A 17,313-nucleotide genomic window follows, 5' to 3' on the forward strand; every position below is an offset into this window, starting at 1 on the left:
CTCACAATGCTCTTATCCATTTTTTTCTAGCCCCAGTGGCTTCCTTGGTACACCCTGACCCCAACTTAGGGCCTTTCCACACGCTGTAACCACACCTTCAGTGTCTTTCTTTCAGATGTGAGCATAACCTTATTTCTTTGTTTTCTTCATGTCTTTGTGCGAAATGTTGCCTGAGCAAAGAAGCCACCCCTAGCCATGCTAAAAACAGTGATCACTTTTCTATCTCCTTTGTACCTGATATGCCAGATGGAATTTTCTGTTCCCCCATGGTAGTTTGTTTCTCACCAACACCTGCTTTGTGATGTCTAATCAGTCTGGCTGTGTTCCTTCTCTGGCCCACTAGTATGACAAGACAAGACTGTGAGAGTAGAGTTTATGATTCATTATGACCACAGTTCCCAGTGCCTAGAGGTGAGTTCTAGGCTCAGAAATGTTTCTTCAGTGAATGAATTAAAGATTGTACCATTTGCACGTTTCTCTGGTATAAGGACCCTTTCTAAGAGCTTCTGCAGTCATACCAGGTGAGGCAGAAGTTACACACACACCCATTGTTTCCCATTTGGAGAGAGCTTTCCTGCTTTATGATCACACAAATATCCCCATTTAGGGATATTCCAGATAATTTCATTTAAAGTGAAAGAGAAGTATGATAAATTAAGGTCTTTTGGCAAGTTGGTCTTTTGCTTGTTTTGTCCTAGGATACTCATCATCTAAAACAAATTATGGACAGTGGTTGCCAATGAACAAAGTTAGCATATTCACATCATTCTGGACCTGGGCAGTGTTCCTAAAGACATCTAATAACTCTGGGGCTGCATGAACTGTGTCTGACTTAGATAATTCTAACACAATATTTGAACTCCTTGGTTCAGGGACTAGTTCTGTGTTGCCTCCTGTTCAAATATCTAACACAGGAAGTGGGTGGATGTGATATAATTTAATTCAAAACACTTGCTTTTAAAGGACCGTCTACTGAGCAAAAGAATACTTCTGACAGACACATTCAGTCACTACTAATGATATGCCTTTATTTGTTCCCATCAAGTTATTTTTCTCTGGGAACATTTTGGGTCTGCCTTCTGGACTGTCATGCCTTCTCCCTGTGTACTGTGGTACTGTGGACATCTACAGTATATAGTGGATATGATTATGGTGTTGGGCTTCTGGACATGGACTAGGTTTTGAGATGGGATCTGTGACCATGATGCTGGACTAAGATGCTGCTAAGTGTGGATCTGAAAGAAAGTTTTAAACCATTCATTTGTCAGATTCTAAGATTCTCATGATCAGACTAACATTTTTTTGTTTGTTTGTTTGTTGTTTTTTTTTTCCCCAACTGAGTCAAGGTAGAAAATCCAGAGAGGCCAGGAGAGTCATCAAACATCTTTTGAGCATTTTATTTTATTTACCAAATTTCTCAAAGCGTCTATGAGATGAGGAAGGCCTTGGGTTGCTCATTTGAATTATAGGCCTTAGAATAAGTGATCCTTAGTAGCTTTTGCAGCTCCAGGCTCTGTGATCATTTATCATAGAGAATGTTGTAAAGAGAAAGAGTACTTATGAGGTAAATACAATGGCGACGTTGAGTGGGAGGAAGAAGAGGTAGATGCCTCAAGTACTTGTAGACTTACTTATGATCATTGCAGACTACTCTCATCCTCACTGAAGGAAGATGCGAAAGAACTGAACTGAAATTCTGCTGTGGATTTTTCAAAGGGAAGTGTAGATTGACATTTATTTAAATTGGATGCAGTTTGTTTATTTTGCCTGCAAGCAGATGGCTTAACTTTCTGAGTGCTCTAGGCTCCTCATGCATTCTCCACTGATCCATGTTTACAATATAATTTTGCCTGTGGTGGCAATGACTGTCAACTTACTGTGTGTTACCAATAACTTGCTGATTTGTCTGGCCAGCCTGTTATGCAGTGTTATCATGAGACTTTTTGAATCTACAGTGTAAGGCATATGATACTACTGTTTTTCTAGAGTTGCCATGTAGAGAAAGAATTTGGGTATTATATGGTATATGTAAGTTTATAGCTACATTCAGATTTCAACAGTGCTTTGTGTTCTATGCATTAGAATGCTGTCAAAGATTTAATCATTAGTAAACACAAAATTGTGTTCTCTTATGCTTGCTTTCTCTTGCTGCTACTCTAGAAATTTAGGCAATGTCTCTAGGAGACTGTTTACTTAATTTTTTTTATACTATTTATCTCACTTTGCAATAAAGACTAGTTTCTATTAATGGAGCAATTCACACATTTCCACAAAGATAGCTGACATTCTGAATAAAATTTGGACAGAGAAAATCAATCTACATCTGACTAGAGTTCCTCTAGTACCCAGATCTGGGCATCATTAGTTACTAGAAGGCTCTTGGCTGATTGATAATGGCATTTCTACATGTAAATGATCACTTTGAGAAAGAGGAATATTCATCCCCATAGGACCAAGTTTGCATACTTAATAGCTCTGTAAGACCATAGGGCACACTTCATTTCTCACCTCAATGCTGATGTATGCTGATTCTAAACCACTTGAGTGCTGTCTGTCTGACCTGTATAGCTCCTGAAAGGTTTTGCACTATATAAACTCAAATATGTCTAGTGCGTTGCCTTCAACCCTGTGCCATTCTACTTTACACTCCCAGGATGTTGTCTTGATTTTCTCTCTTTGGGGACCAGCCCTAAAGAATCTCCTTTACTTCCAAGCAGAACAGAATAAAGAATGGCCTCTTTTCTTTGGAATCTCACTATATGTGATGTGGGTGGGTACAGTAGCAGCATTGCAAGGATGAGTATAAGATGTCAAGATCTCTAAGTTATACTTCTCCGGGGAGGAACAGTCCTTATGAGTGGCCAGGTGACTATTCTCAAAATGACTTCCATGGAGAGTTCTAGAGGGAGCCTGGGGAACAGCTGTGGAAGGATGTGACCAGTAGTATCCTAGGTAACAACTACACAGGTATGTGGCCAGTGGTAGTATGGAGCAAAGCATGGGGGATTGCTGCTGTTTGAACCCAGGGTCAGCGACTCTGAAGGTAAGAAGTAAGCTTTCTCTGAGCTGCCTGGTATGAGATGAAGCCAACAAATATACTTGCTGTTACATTCTCAGAAGCTGCTTCCTAGTTTACTTCCATTGAAAAGTTAATGTTTTCTGTTACAAACCAGATTTGCCTTTGCCCCAGATCACAAAAATCAGAATATCTGGGTAGAGTCAAGAAATGTCTACTTCAAGTAGCTTATTTATATACAAACAATTGGGAGTCATTAACCTGTGTGTCTAAATAAAGGAGAAGAGTTCTGTCTATTTTTATTCTGATTTCCATTATATATAATAAAACAGAGACAAACAAGTAGAACTTTTAGCCATAACAATATATAGAATATTTCTTGGTGAGTTCCTCCAAATGTTCATATCCCTTCATTCATGCTAACTTCTGAGTTTGGTCATGCTTTTCTGTGTTTATAGCATCTTTATATAAACAGATAGTTTCCTGATATTAATGACCTTAGCTCCTGGGTACAGGCTGACCAAAGCTCCAAAGTGATGTGCTGTATTTGCCTGCCACAGTCTCGCCAAAGAACAAAGTAGGAATTAATGTGGCTGCACCTTGAAGCCACTCCAATCCCTGAAAAGAGTTCAGTACTGAGGTCACTTATGATTTCGTGTGGATGCATAATAAAAAGCATCTACAGATTTCTTGGGAGTTGGTTTAGTCCCTTTTGGTCCCTTTAAAATATAGGCAGGTCATGTCCTATCCTTGAATAGATACAATGCAGGACATCCTGTGTGGGTTTCCCAGCTGGCAGGTTTTGGCTGGTGCTTTCACAGAGCATGCTCTCAGAAAGCCCATGTGGGGAGTCTTCCCACCAGGGTGCTAAGCATAGGTGTGAGACTAGGATGCTTCCTTCAGATCCACTCAGTCTCAGCAGGAACACCACAGGAGGATGCCAAGAAAGACATTAGGAAGCAGATGAACTGCCCACCCAAGGCCTGGCTGAATTCCTGATTCACAAAGCCAAGGGAGGTGATAAAATGGTTGTTTAAAACCCATTGGGCTATGAAACTTATGTAGAAATAACTAAACATTGAAGAGAGAGGTAAACAGCCTTGTTTCTTCTCTATCTGCTCTCAGCTATACGTGGTGTATTTCTTTTACCCCTGGAGAAAGTCCAAAATCAGCTATAGCATTGATAACAATCACACGATGGAATAAATCATCAGTATAGTACTTCCTGGAAGGACAAAAGTTACATTTGTCTCTGGATGCCTATAAAATATTGGTTTCAGGCTCCTCCCTGTCAACTTCCCTACCACAGACATGAATATATAAGCAAGTCTCTCTGTAAAATGGTGTTATTCTGTAATCTACAACCATCTGCCATACACTGTATATCATCTCCTGATTGCTTACACTTAATGTACTGCGCATAGCTGGTATACTGCATTGTTAGAGGAAACAATGACTTGAAAATCACTCTGAATATATTTAGCGCTTTTATGTATTTTTCCTCTCAAATATTTCTTGATCTGAAGTTGGATAAATTTGGAGATTTAAAACCAGTGGCTGTGCGCACACTCTAAGTAAAATGTATGTTCTATCTACTGGATTCACAATGCCTTAAGAGTGAGTGTAAGTGTTTATAGAACAGCGCATTTCACAGTTGTTAGCATTCCTTCTCTGTTCTGCTCAACATCCAGGTAGATCTGGCTTACTATTAAAAAAAAAGCTGTTTGGCTCCTCCTTGCTCTCTTACTCTCTGTTTCTTTTCTCTCTGACTCTCCTCCTGACCTCTTTCTCCCTCTCTCCCCTTCCCCCTTCCACCTCTCTCCACTTGTTCCTTACCAATCTTTTCCCTCCCTCCCTCCTTTATCTTCTTCTCTCCCCCCCCCCCCCCCCCCCCCCGTTCCTGACTGGCCTCTTTCCTTCTTTCTCTCTCCTCTCTCTCTTCCTTTCTCTGCTGTTTCCCCGCTCCCAGACCTCCTTCTCAGATCCCAAATAAACTTCCTTTTATATTAGACTTGTGGAATGACTGATACCTGGAGGGGGGCATGCCTCAGCATGGGCTTCCTAGGGCACCCTATCCCACTGCATTTATAAAATATATTGATTGTGCTGTGACTCAGATTCTTAAATTCATGGATTCAGCCAAGTGGGGTAGGCCCACAGGTCTGGACCCCATCCTGACAAGTACCTCTGCCTGCTACTCAGGTTCCCCTTCCTGCCATCCTCTCACTGAGTCTCTTCATCCAAACATTGGTGAATTAGTAAGTTCCCCCCTTGGTCATTATAAAAGGCCCTCTGGTCCTGAGGGAATGACTGTTGAGCTCACAGTGTCTCATTGCGGATGGAGGAACTTCATAGTTACCATTGGCCATTCTTGCTGACACTACCCCCTGCTCTTGGTGCTCTAAAATCACTCTCCATTTTACTTTGGATTTAGCTCCCTCTGCCTACTCTTAAACTTCTACTTCTTAAATTTTATTTATCTCTGATTTCTTTCCATTCTGGTTTGTACCAGTTCTAAGTTTGCTGCGGCAGGAGAAGGGTGGGGCAGTGACTGGATTGTGCACTGGGACCTGAGTAGGGGAGCCGCTGGGGCAGAGGCTGCTGCTGTGTTAGGATGGGGTGGGGTGGGGTAGGGTGGGGTAGGGAAATCTCTTCGCATTAACATCTATTTGTCTCTTTGCTAATATATAGCCACTATATGCTTCTCTAAATAAATGTTGTTCTATTCTGGGATGTAACAAACATGTGCCTTGCTACCATCTTTGATAAAGGGCAGGTAGAGCTAGAGTTTCAGTGCCATCTTGTTTAAGGGCAGCCACATGACTGGCTATAGCGTCAGTGCCATTCAGATTGAGAGTAGTCATGTGACTGCCAGCTATCTTTGTTGTGGGAAGTCCTAGCTTCACTGCCTTCTTGATTGTGAGAAGAGACCCAACCTGAAGAAAAGGTCTCCAAAGACAATTTTCAGTTGTGATAAGGTTTTCATATGGCTTCTGTCCTGCCTCGGTAAATAGTAATTTTAATATTACTTTAAAAGTTTACAACATTAAGAAGTTGAAGATCATTGACTTAAAGATATGTTTTTGCTACTGTCATTAAGTTACAATATAATCTTGTATTTTTATTAACTATAGATTTCTATAATGATACACAGAGAAACCCTGTCTCGAAAATTAAAAAAAAAGACTTAAAAACTATGTTGTTCCAATAATAAACAAGAGTTTTGAGCTATCTACACACCCAAGTAATTCTCAATTTTCTTAGCTACAAACTAGAACGTGTAATATCCGATATCATGAGGATAAAATAAATTTGCAAAAATTAAGCTACATTAAACACAGAATTACAGATGAGCATATCTGTTATTTCTGCTATTTGAAGTGGATATTGTATAAATTCTTCATTTTGCTAGAAAGTACTGCTTCCTTGGTTGGGATAAATGAATTAGGGCAACACTATTTGAAACAATGAGCTCTGGAGATACTCCAGAGATAACAATGTGAAAAACATTACATTGGGTAGACATCTACCTTAAAGCACGAATTTGACCATTACTTGATTAGCTTACATAGCAGCAGTGGGTCTGGTATAGCCGCACTTATCAATATTTTTGTGTAAATGGTTATTTAACAATCTCTGAGGTGAGATTTGATTGGGTAAAGAGTGCAGTATTTTTTTTTCAGGAAGTTAATTTCTCTCATGTGTATTAGAACATGCTACTAGGTCTGGGTTATTGAGGTCTGGTTTACACGTGTCTGTTATGACTTAAAGACTATGTTAAGTTGTTCCGATCAATCTCTAAGAGCCAATAGAGCTTTGAGCTATCAACAGACCCAAGGGAAACTTCTATTCAGACTAGGGTGGGTGTCACTGTGTTCTCCTGGTGAGAGCCATTAAGCACCTAGCATCAGAAGTAACCCTGCATGCTTCTGGGACAGGTAACATGGTACTACAGCTAGGTATTCTGGCTGGACATCAGAAGTACTGTTGCTTAGTTCTGATTCAGGTATTTTAAAAACACATGACCCTGTTCATGGTTCTTTATCTCAAAAGTTTTGAACATTAAATAAAATGTCATCCACATACTGGAGTGAGCAAGTACACACACATACAGTATTTAGCATAATGGCCATCACATAAAAAATACTGGGTAAGTGATAGTGTCTATGAATATTATTATCTTTATTGGCAGGTTTTTTGTTTTTAATTGTCTGAGCTAGTTAGCTATAGAAATTTTGTTTAGTTGAGAAATAAGTGTTTTCTCCATTTTATAAGTTTTACTTCCCCACTAGAAAACCTTTATAAAGTTTAACTTCCCTGCTGGAAAACCTGGGACTGTGGTAGAAAGTGAGTAGGTCTCTGAGTTACAGTGGCTCTGGGCTTCAGAGCTAAGGGTATATGCTGCATCTCAGAACACCTGTGGGCTTCTACCCTGTCTGTTTTTCCTCTACTGAGGAAAGGTTCCCCCATTACATTGTTACATTCAATAGTTTGTTGGAGAAACTGGGGCCACTAATGCACTTGTTGCCCTTTGATGCCGAGCTATTTCAAGTATTCTTTCTTATTGACTGGAGGCAAAATTTTAAAACAGTCATTTGTCTCTGACATTCCAAGACCTCTCTCCCCTGTGGCTCCATCCCTTTCTCTCTCATTCTCTATCAGTGAATTTCTCTGACTTTGTACCACAGATTAACTAAAAGCAGTTTAAAAAACTGTCTGCTTCAGATACCTTTGTGCTTTAGAAAACTCAAAAGATTGAACCATGTGTTTTGGAATAACAGTGTTTCAGTCAATGGCCAGTAGGGGAAAGAAGAGTGGTCTGAGGAGAGATCATGGAATCTTGTTCATGTAGGCCTCTCAGCTGCTTTCAGCTGGGAATTACTTGTGTCAGTTAATCAGGACGATCTATGCGAGCACTTTCCAAAGTTCTGTCATGGGATGTTAGTTGGATTTTACTGTGGTAAAATATAACAGGAGTATACAAGTACCCTCATTGAGAAGATCATCCCTTAGCTTCCCCGTGTTAATAGAAATGTTTGAACTTTTGAAAATGGGTGGTATTAGCCAGTAGTCATTCCTCTGATCATCTCCTCGCTTGTACGTTTCATTAACACGTGTTTGACACTGAGGATTCTTTAGAGAACACCTCTCTCCAGTCATTGAGTAAAGTGAGGCAGAGGGCAACTCAGAGACACCCCTAAGGCATCCAAAGGGACTATTGTAAAAATATTAAAAATATTAGAGGGCTGGTCATAGGCTACATGATCTGGTCAAAAAGCTTAATTAAATTAATGAGTTGAATGTCTTTCTTCCTTTATAGATGCCACCTGGCACCCAAAAGAAATGATGAGTCTTCTGCTCTGTACCGTAACCTTAGCCTGTGGCTCAGCCTGTTATACATTCTAATTTAATATGCAAAATAGAACTTATCAATGCTGATCTGGCATTCTTTTGGGGATAGGCACACTTCGTTGGACCCTGATGTCCCAGGTACCCTAGGGGTGCTATTTATGACTGAATCAGTGGGAAGTTCCATACTTACACTGAGAATATGTGGTGGCAGTTCCACTGACACTGAACCTGTTGAGGTGAAGTCTGTGTGTGACCACATTCTTCTGGGGTTGGAACAGGACAATGTGCACCTTGGGGGCAAACAAACAGCCCAAGACCACGAAACCACTCAAGCTAACGGAAATGCACATTGTTGTCGTCTGCACCTACAAAAGAGGTTGACAATGAGTGTCCCGTTATAAATTCCACCATATAACCAATTAAAGAGAATACTGAGATAAGCCCAATTTGAACAGAACCATTCATTACTCAGTTCCTATCATAGCTAAGTTTGTGTGCTAATTATGTTGGATCTTCTGTGTTTGGGATATTCATGAAAACATTGTTTAGGATTTCAAAGCAAGCATCATTTGTGTGGGTTGCTCCTGACTGCTTGCCAAGACTTCTCATAGACTTTCTTGTTTTCTTTACATTTGTATAATGATATTTATGCAGAATCTGAAGTAGTAAAACATAAATATTCAGTGATGAGAGGACTAGATTACGGGTGGTTGTTGTCAATGAATTTGGCTTCTTCAGAAGTCACTTGTCCAGTTCCTTTGGTAAGTCACATGATTAAAAGTCTGTTTACCTACAGCTCTCTGTTGTATTTTACATCAGCAATTCCTATGGTTGACTTTATCTTTAAACTTATAGCAACATTTGACATCAGTAATCATTTTCTTATTTTGGCTTTCTAGACATATCCTTTGCTAGACTGGGTGATTGTTCCTGATCCCTTCCTACCTGAACTTTAAGGTCTAGAGTCTTAGACTTTGGGTTTTTAATATCTTGCCTTCATCATTAAGCTCTCATGACTTAGATTCCTGCTATATTGTTTATATTCAGACATTTACTAGTTCAGACCTAATCTGTATGCTTCCAAATTTACATATTCAACTGTCACTATCACATATTATGTTTAGTATTTAATAAGTATAAAGAAAGTGTGTGTAACCCAAGCTTGATCTCTTTTCCTAACTGTCCCAGTCTAAGCAATACCACATGTTTAAAAAACTTGGGAGTCGTCTTTGATTTTTTTCTGCTTTAAACTCACTCATCCAATCCAACAATTTCTGTCGAGAGATAATTTTATGTGGGGCTCATGTTTCTATGTATCTCCTAAGCAAAGGCTCTACCTTTGTTCTAAACATGCTTTTCATGGATATTCACATAAGAGCTTGGAAGACAGAGATAGAGTCTACTCCCAGTGCAAGAGGCCAGCATTCCTCTCTGTGAGAGGTGAGGCTTGGAGTCAGCTGTGAATACTCAGTCTGGATATTGCTATTGATGTCACTAAAAAGTCTTTTTTAGTTGTGTGTGTGTGTGTGTCAGCATCAATGAAACTGGTAGGATAACTTGTTATCCAATAAGTACAATAAAATCTCATAAACTGCAGTCTTGGGCAGTTTTGTCAGTGAGGATGGAGTTCTGAGATATAGCTTTTTACAACAGGAAGTATAAGGGTCTCAAGGGCCAAAGATACCCCATAAAAATCAATAGCAAACATGTGAGAAAAATTATATGGTCAACCTGGTGTCCTCAAACAGTTTTCTACTTATTGCCTATTAAGGGAGGGTCTGGAGAGGGAACTGCATGCTGGAATATAGGAACAGGGTTGAAAGACAGCAGCTAGTCTAGTGCTCTGATTGTTTCTGAATCTTGTTCTGGGACAGGGTAAGGTGGTTTTCTCCACAATAGTATTCAAGCCCATTTGATACTAGCAACTTAATATTAAATTTGTTCTGATCAGGTAGCAAGTTTTACTTCCTTTTGCATAGAGTCATGAAATTTGAGCCTCAATTTTCATGAGAAGAGAGACCTTCAGAGACCTCAGAAAGCATATGAGTCACCTAAACTTTGGTTGATTTCCATGAGAAACAGAGGGCACAAAGCACTTGGTACTTGTGGGTGCAGGACACTTGGTACTTATGGGTACAAGATACTCAGTAGTTGTGGGTGTAGGATTCTCAGTAGTTGTGGGTACAGGGCAGTTGGTAGTTGGGGGTGCAGGGCACTTTGTACTTGTGACAGTTGGCACTTGTGACAGAAAGAAGGCTACAGTGTGCTATCTCAAGGTTCATCCCTTAAAGATGACTTTTCAAGATGACAAAATTTTTAGTTTTTTTGTTTTTTCATTGAAATCTGGGTAGAAACAGGAGCTTTCGTCTACATGAGTACATTCCTGGACAGAAAAGCCCTCAGCTATGCACAGGTGAGATGCCCACTAGCATTTGTGCTCACACCTGACTTGCCTTCTTTTTCCTCTCATTTATTTCTCATTTTTAAAATTTTTCATCAGTTTAATACATGAACAGAATGAGTGTTTGTTTTTCTTGCCATGTGTCTCCTCATCTCATTTATCCTCTCTCTTCTACTGAACCTTTAAACAAGTCACCTTCCTACTTTCATGTCTTTGTGTGTGACCCACTCGATTTAGATTGAGTTTTCTGCTTGAGCATGGGTGGAAGACTATTTGCTAGAATATGAACAACTTTCTAGTGGTTACACCATTGAAGAGAGCAACCATCTCATCCCAGCTACACTTAACTGTCAATAGTCCCATGTGGGGAGCACCTCATGAGCCTCTCTTTGCTACGGGATGCAATGGTAACAGGCCCAGTCTTGTGCAGGTCATGTGCCGGCAGTCAGGGCTGCAGTGAGTTCATGGATGCACTGGTTGTACCATGTCTTAAAGACGGTGCTTTGCATGACCGTGTTCCTCAAACTCTGGCTTTTATTTTCTCTCTTTCTTCCACAATGTTTTCTGAGGCGTGTGTGTGTGTGTGTGTGTGTGTGTGTGTAGGTGTATGTGTGTGTGATATAGATGTCCCATTTAGGCACCAACACTTTATAGTTACTTATTCTCTCCATTGTGCACAGTTGTGAGACTGTCTTAACCATCACCCACTGTAAAAATCTGTCTCTGCTGAGGTTTAAGTCCTACACTACTAAATAGGAATAAAGAGAAATGTTCAGAAGATAGCTTGATACTATGCCCACTTAGCAAAGCAATAGTAATAAGTTCACCCCAGAGACCTATGACTGTCTTAGCCATGGATTACAGTACTAGGCATGAGTTCCATTTGATAGTGGTAGAAGTCTACACTCACCAGATGCAGTATGTTGGGAAATCAAGAAGGGGGAGAAATTCTAATTTGTAGGTCATGCTGGGTCTTAAATCATCCTCTTTACCTAACTGGGCCAAAGGCAAGGCACTCATTTCAGATGCAAATTTAAGGGGACCCTGACACTCAGGCATTAAAAGAAGTTATATTTTAACGCCATGTTTTAAAAATCAGAAATAATGTTAAAGCCTGTGATGAGCATAATATTAATAATTAAACTAGGAATGAGAGCAGTAACAGTGCTATGCTCTGGTGTAATCAATCAAGTCAGGAAAGTTGGGCCTATCTCGAACAGGGCACATTCAGATATCCCTGAGCCCACTTTGAATTTCTAGAAACTGGGACCCAGGGGACCTTGCAGAAGCTGACAGTATGGTTGCTGCTGGGGCTGAGTGGTAAAGTCCTTTGTGTCTGAATCAGTAGTCACGTGTGTTCTGCTTTGTCCCTGGCACTGTAGCAGGTTACTTTGGTAGACTGCAAACAGTATAAAAGCTTTCCACACTTTTTGATAGTTTCTATCTTTCCTAACCCTCTCAAATGTTAATACTCAGTTGCAGCTGCCACAGACTAACCAAGCAGCCTAGCCAATCTCCCTGACCTTGTCTCTGCTTGCATCCTTACAATGTGATATCATGACTCCAGTCACCTAAAAATCTTATAATGGTTTCCTTTTCATAGAAAATAAAATTTAGGGCTTGAGAGATGACTCAGTGGTTAAGAACACCGATTGCTCTTCCAGCCGTCCTGAGTTCAATTCCCAGCAACCTCATGTAATCCCATGTAATCAATAATGGGATCTGATGCCCTCTTCTGGTGTGTCTGAAGACAGCTCCATTGTACTCATATAAATAAAATAAAATAAAATAAAATAAAATAATAAAATAAATATTTTCCAAAAAAAGAAAATAAAATTTAAATTCTTTGCTTTGTCCTACAAAGTCTTATATGATTTAGCTCCTCAGCCAACCTATTACATCAAATAACTCTTATGCTTATGTATTAAACTGTAGCTGTTCATGTCTCTCTGCATAAACACAGTCTGCATTAGAGTATTGGTTCTTGTGGTTTTGTCTGCCTGGCTTGTATAATTCAGAAGCCTGGCTGCTTCTCACTCTACAGGAGACATTGTGCAATAGGCCCTAGCTAAATGAAGGTAACAATTATTTTAAAAATAATGTAAAATTTGATATACATGTTTAAATTTCAAGATAGTCGACATGAGAGAATGTGGATCTTATTGTGCTTGAACCATATCAGAATTCTGGGGTAACATCTGAAGTCTCCGCCTTCGCCTTTCACATGATCTAGATAACCTATGATTTCTACAGTGGAGGGGAAGGTCTGGTGTCTTCAGATAGTTCTTTCTAGTTAATGCTCTAATGCACTGCTATCAAAAAGGAAAAGTCAAGCTTTTAGGCATGTGAAGTAAGTGCTAACTTCTATAAGATTAAAATTTTATGTTACTTAAGATTTCATTTTTTTGCTTTACTTTAAAAAGCAAGCAGCACTTCTGTAGATGAGAAGATGCGAAGTTGAAAATCAGATGTGTAGGGCAGCAGAATTATTACCACCACAATTGGCTTTGATTCCCAATACTTTAAAGGAGATTCAATAGGGACAATATAGTAACAACATTTAAAAAATCAGTTGTCTATTCTGATGCATGGGTGGTGTACATATAAGGACAACAGTTGAGGATAAGGCCTTTAAAAACAGTAACAATAAATAAAATATCCAATAAAAAAGTCAAAAAATAGTAACAATACTTTTCCATTTTACTCTAAAACTCTGACTTTTCAAACTCTTTCCTGGTTTACATATTTTGCCTTTGATTTTGCTTATCAAATCATGTTACTACCTTTCTTAAGGTTTTTAAAATATCTGAGTATTAAAAAAAATCTGAACATTACTCTAACCTTGAACTTGCATTCTTAATTTGTATTGGTTATTATTCACTCCACAGGTTTCAGACATGTAGTTGTGATAACTTGAATTGACAGTAGCCTTTGTGAGGCTATTGGTTCCAGGCTTTAGTTGTTTTGTCCTTTAAAACATTATTTTAGTTGGTGGAAATTACATACACACATACACCATATACAGTTACACACACTTAATGCATACATATATATATATATATCATATTATATATAATTATATATATTTATTTTAAAACAATGAATTAAATTTCTTATATATTGAGGTTAATCATGGTACATATATATGTATATATATAACATATATTGAAATATGAAAACAATATAGAATGATAAATCAAATTCATAAGTACATTTTACCTCATATACTTACCATTTTTATGGGGAGAGCTTTTTTATATTCCTAAGAATGCAATCTATTGCTAGCAACAATACTCACCATGATGTGCCATGGACACCTTTGAAGGTGTTAGTTAGTTTGCTTATTTGTTTGTGTTTTCCCTGTCTAAGGTCTGGGATTCACTGTGCTTTTTTTTGAGACTCAAGTTTCTAGATCTTGGGCAATGTTGTAATTACTAGTAAGCAAAAGATTTGGAAACAGTTATTATCTATGGAGTACTTCATTTTCTGAAATCATGCTATAACAAGGAAACAGGCCTGTGGAAAGCTGTGATCTATGATGACTGAAAAAATACAGATAATAAAAACTAATTGCTAGAAAAAGAAAATAGTCTTATTGCTCACTAAAGACTCTACAGTTAGAATTATTAAAGTAAAATTAACTCCTGAATGGCTCAACAACTTGGGAAATTATGATGGAATGATGACAGTTCCTCCATAAGAGATGCTAATTATATGGAAGTCCATAAATCTGAATTGTATGTAGGACTCTATAAACAATGACCTAATTAGGTTACCCATACATATACAATAAAGTTTTTAGCTGTTCAACAGCATACAGTTATGCACAGTATATTTGTATATGTAACAAGGCTTAGGAAACACATAGCAGATTGTATTTTAATCCATTATAAGGAAATAATGAATCATGAATAAAAGTTTTAGATTTATACTGATCTTGACCTAATGCTGCAATGGTACTTTAATTTATAGATCCATCTCTTGTAGGCATCCTCTTGTGTCCAATTTCAAGTGTTCTCATTGGAGTTTTAGTGATTAAATCTCATTCTCTTGTCAATTGCCTTTTAAATTTAATTAAGATGTTTTTATGTGTATGTATTATGTTTTATTCCTCATTAGATTATAAACTACTTGAATGGCCCATCGGTTATAGCCATCTTCCCTTCTGTTCCTGCTGCATGGCTCTGAACAAATTAAGCACTAATTAAGTGTCTCAGAGCATAGTGAATTAATTTTCTCACATCATATTGAGGTTAACTATGACATTTGTAATTATTTGATTCATCCTTGAAACGAAATAAAAAGAGTCTATCCTACCCTCTATCCCAGAAAAACATTGATAAATGAAAAGAACAAAAGAAAGAAGAAAGTCAAACAAAGAAAAAGAACTCATCCAGAGACTTACTCTGTAGTCACTTGATGTCACATAAAATATAGGGAGAAATGCCAACCAGATGATGCAGGTGGTGTACATGGTGAAGCCTATGAACTTGGCTTCATTGAAGTTTTCAGGACACTTCCTTGTTTTGAAGGCGTACACAGTGCATAGAATCACCAGGACCACGTCATAGGTCAGCGAGATCAACATGCTGGAATCTTTGACATTGCATTTTAGGATGACTGTTTCCCGCTTCTCTGGAAGGGTGTATCTTCTGGTACCTGGAGTCTCCAGGATAAGCCACACAGACACCATCACAATTTGCACCAGTATCAAACCCAGGCAGATAAAAACCTGAGAACTGGGGCTGATGAATTTTGGCCTCTGAGCGCCATTCTTGACCCCATCAAAGATTCGAGCAATGCAGTTTGTCTTGGTCAGCAGAGCTGAATAACAGATGGCAAAGGATGTCCCAAGCCCAAGTCGGCGCAATGCACAGATGACAGGCGATGGTTTAGCAATGAAGAAGAATGTCATGCAATAGGACAGGCTAACTCCAAATAACAAGATGTAGCAGAGTTCTCGGCCTGATGCTTTGACCAAGGGTGTGTTGTTGTGCTTGATAAAAACAGTTATAACTATGCATGTACACATAAAACCCAGGCAGGCAATGGTGACTGGGCCTATTGCCCAGGCATCTTCCCACTTGATGTAGTCCTCTGGAAGGTTGTAGCATCCAGATAAGTCTGCAGTGGGCCACTGACCAGGGCCACAATCCATGCAGGTGAACTCATCAATCAGGTATTCATAGGGCTCACAAGGGATGCAGATCCAGCAGCACACATCCCCTGGCTGCATGTTTTTCATTTCATTGGGGGCACAGGGATCACTGCACTGGGAAGTTGGGACTGAGTTCCGGGACCAGTGGATAGAGTCCACATCTAGAGATAAGGTTTCTGCCCAGTGGCCAACCTTTAAGTAGGAATACTTTCCACCTATATGCTGGAAGTTGAACACGTTGTATCTTCCCATCCCGTCTCCATAAGTGTCAAACTTCACAATGCTGTCTGCTCCTTTATTTGGGTTGAATGGAGCTTTGATACACAGAATGAAAGAAAAGAAAAGAACACTTGTTTAGGTGTCTCATATGTCATCAGTCAATTACTTTTGGTGTATGCTCAGCAGAACTGAAGAAACAGAAACTAGAGATAGCAAGGCTGACATAATTTACCACTTACCATCAAAAGCCACACATCAAAAGCTTCCAGAGTGCTTATGAATTCATAAATTTACTCACTTCACATTGCTGAGTGTTTTAACAGGTGCCAAGCACCAGTGATAATAATGAACACAATACAGTGCTGCCTTCAAAAAGTGTATTATATAACAGAAAAGCATTGGCAAACACAGAGTTGTGCTCTGTGTGATGTGAAATGTTATTTTTTTTAAAGCTTTATAACAGGTATTAGACAGAACTTCATGTGTCATTTCATATTTATGTACAACCACTAAAATTTTTACCATCTTATTTTCTTGACAATATAAAATTAATAAGAAGAAATTTTCTCCTTGAAATGAGATTCAATATAAATGTATAATACATGCATTTAAGTATTTCTGATGAGTCACAAAAAAACCCTTGAAATTTATTTATAGTCATTCTGTAGCTTTTGGCCTATAGTGTTGTTATATAGTCCAGGCTAGCTTCAAACTCATAGCATTTCTATACCTCAGTATCTTGAATGCTGTGATTACAAGCATGTACTGATGTTCTTGGCTAGATATATTATATGCACAATAGTAGGTAGAATATTTTCAATTGGGCATTACTTTAAGTGTAGAGGGTAGGTCTCTCAGACAATGGTATGTTCTAGATCCTGCCAAATCCTGCCTGACTACTGTGGAAGGGACAGCGTGACACAGTTCTTACCCCTAGAGTAGCAGGGCAAGGGCCTTTATGTGTGTTGACAATTGTTATTCATAAGGCTTGTTAGTGTAATAATATATACATTTTCATGTTCCTCCTTCAGGGAATGATCTCCCTGTTAAGGTTAATGACTCCATGATAATTAGAATCAGTACTAGTCCTGGAGGTGAGGGTATGAGTATGTTCCTCAGCAAAATGGCAAATGCTATGACTTTCAGGAGAGCCCTTAAGGCTGTGGG

General features: G+C 38.9%; 1 protein-coding gene across 1 annotated transcript in view; it reads right to left on the minus strand.

The window, feature by feature from the left end:
* The window catches only part of Grm3 (glutamate metabotropic receptor 3), a 212,260-nt gene that overhangs the window by 6,207 nt on the left and 188,740 nt on the right, over positions 1-17,313 (minus strand). The window contains exons 4-5 of the mRNA XM_034518734.2: positions 15,175-16,241; positions 8,559-8,733 (exon numbers count right to left, since the gene is read on the minus strand). Of these exons, the coding sequence (XP_034374625.1) occupies positions 8,559-8,733; positions 15,175-16,241 (1,242 nt within the window). The remainder of the gene's footprint in view (positions 1-8,558; positions 8,734-15,174; positions 16,242-17,313) is intronic.

This window comes from Arvicanthis niloticus, chromosome 15 (genome assembly GCF_011762505.2).
Source record: "Arvicanthis niloticus isolate mArvNil1 chromosome 15, mArvNil1.pat.X, whole genome shotgun sequence".
In the NCBI taxonomy this organism is placed as follows: domain Eukaryota; kingdom Metazoa; phylum Chordata; class Mammalia; order Rodentia; family Muridae; genus Arvicanthis; species Arvicanthis niloticus.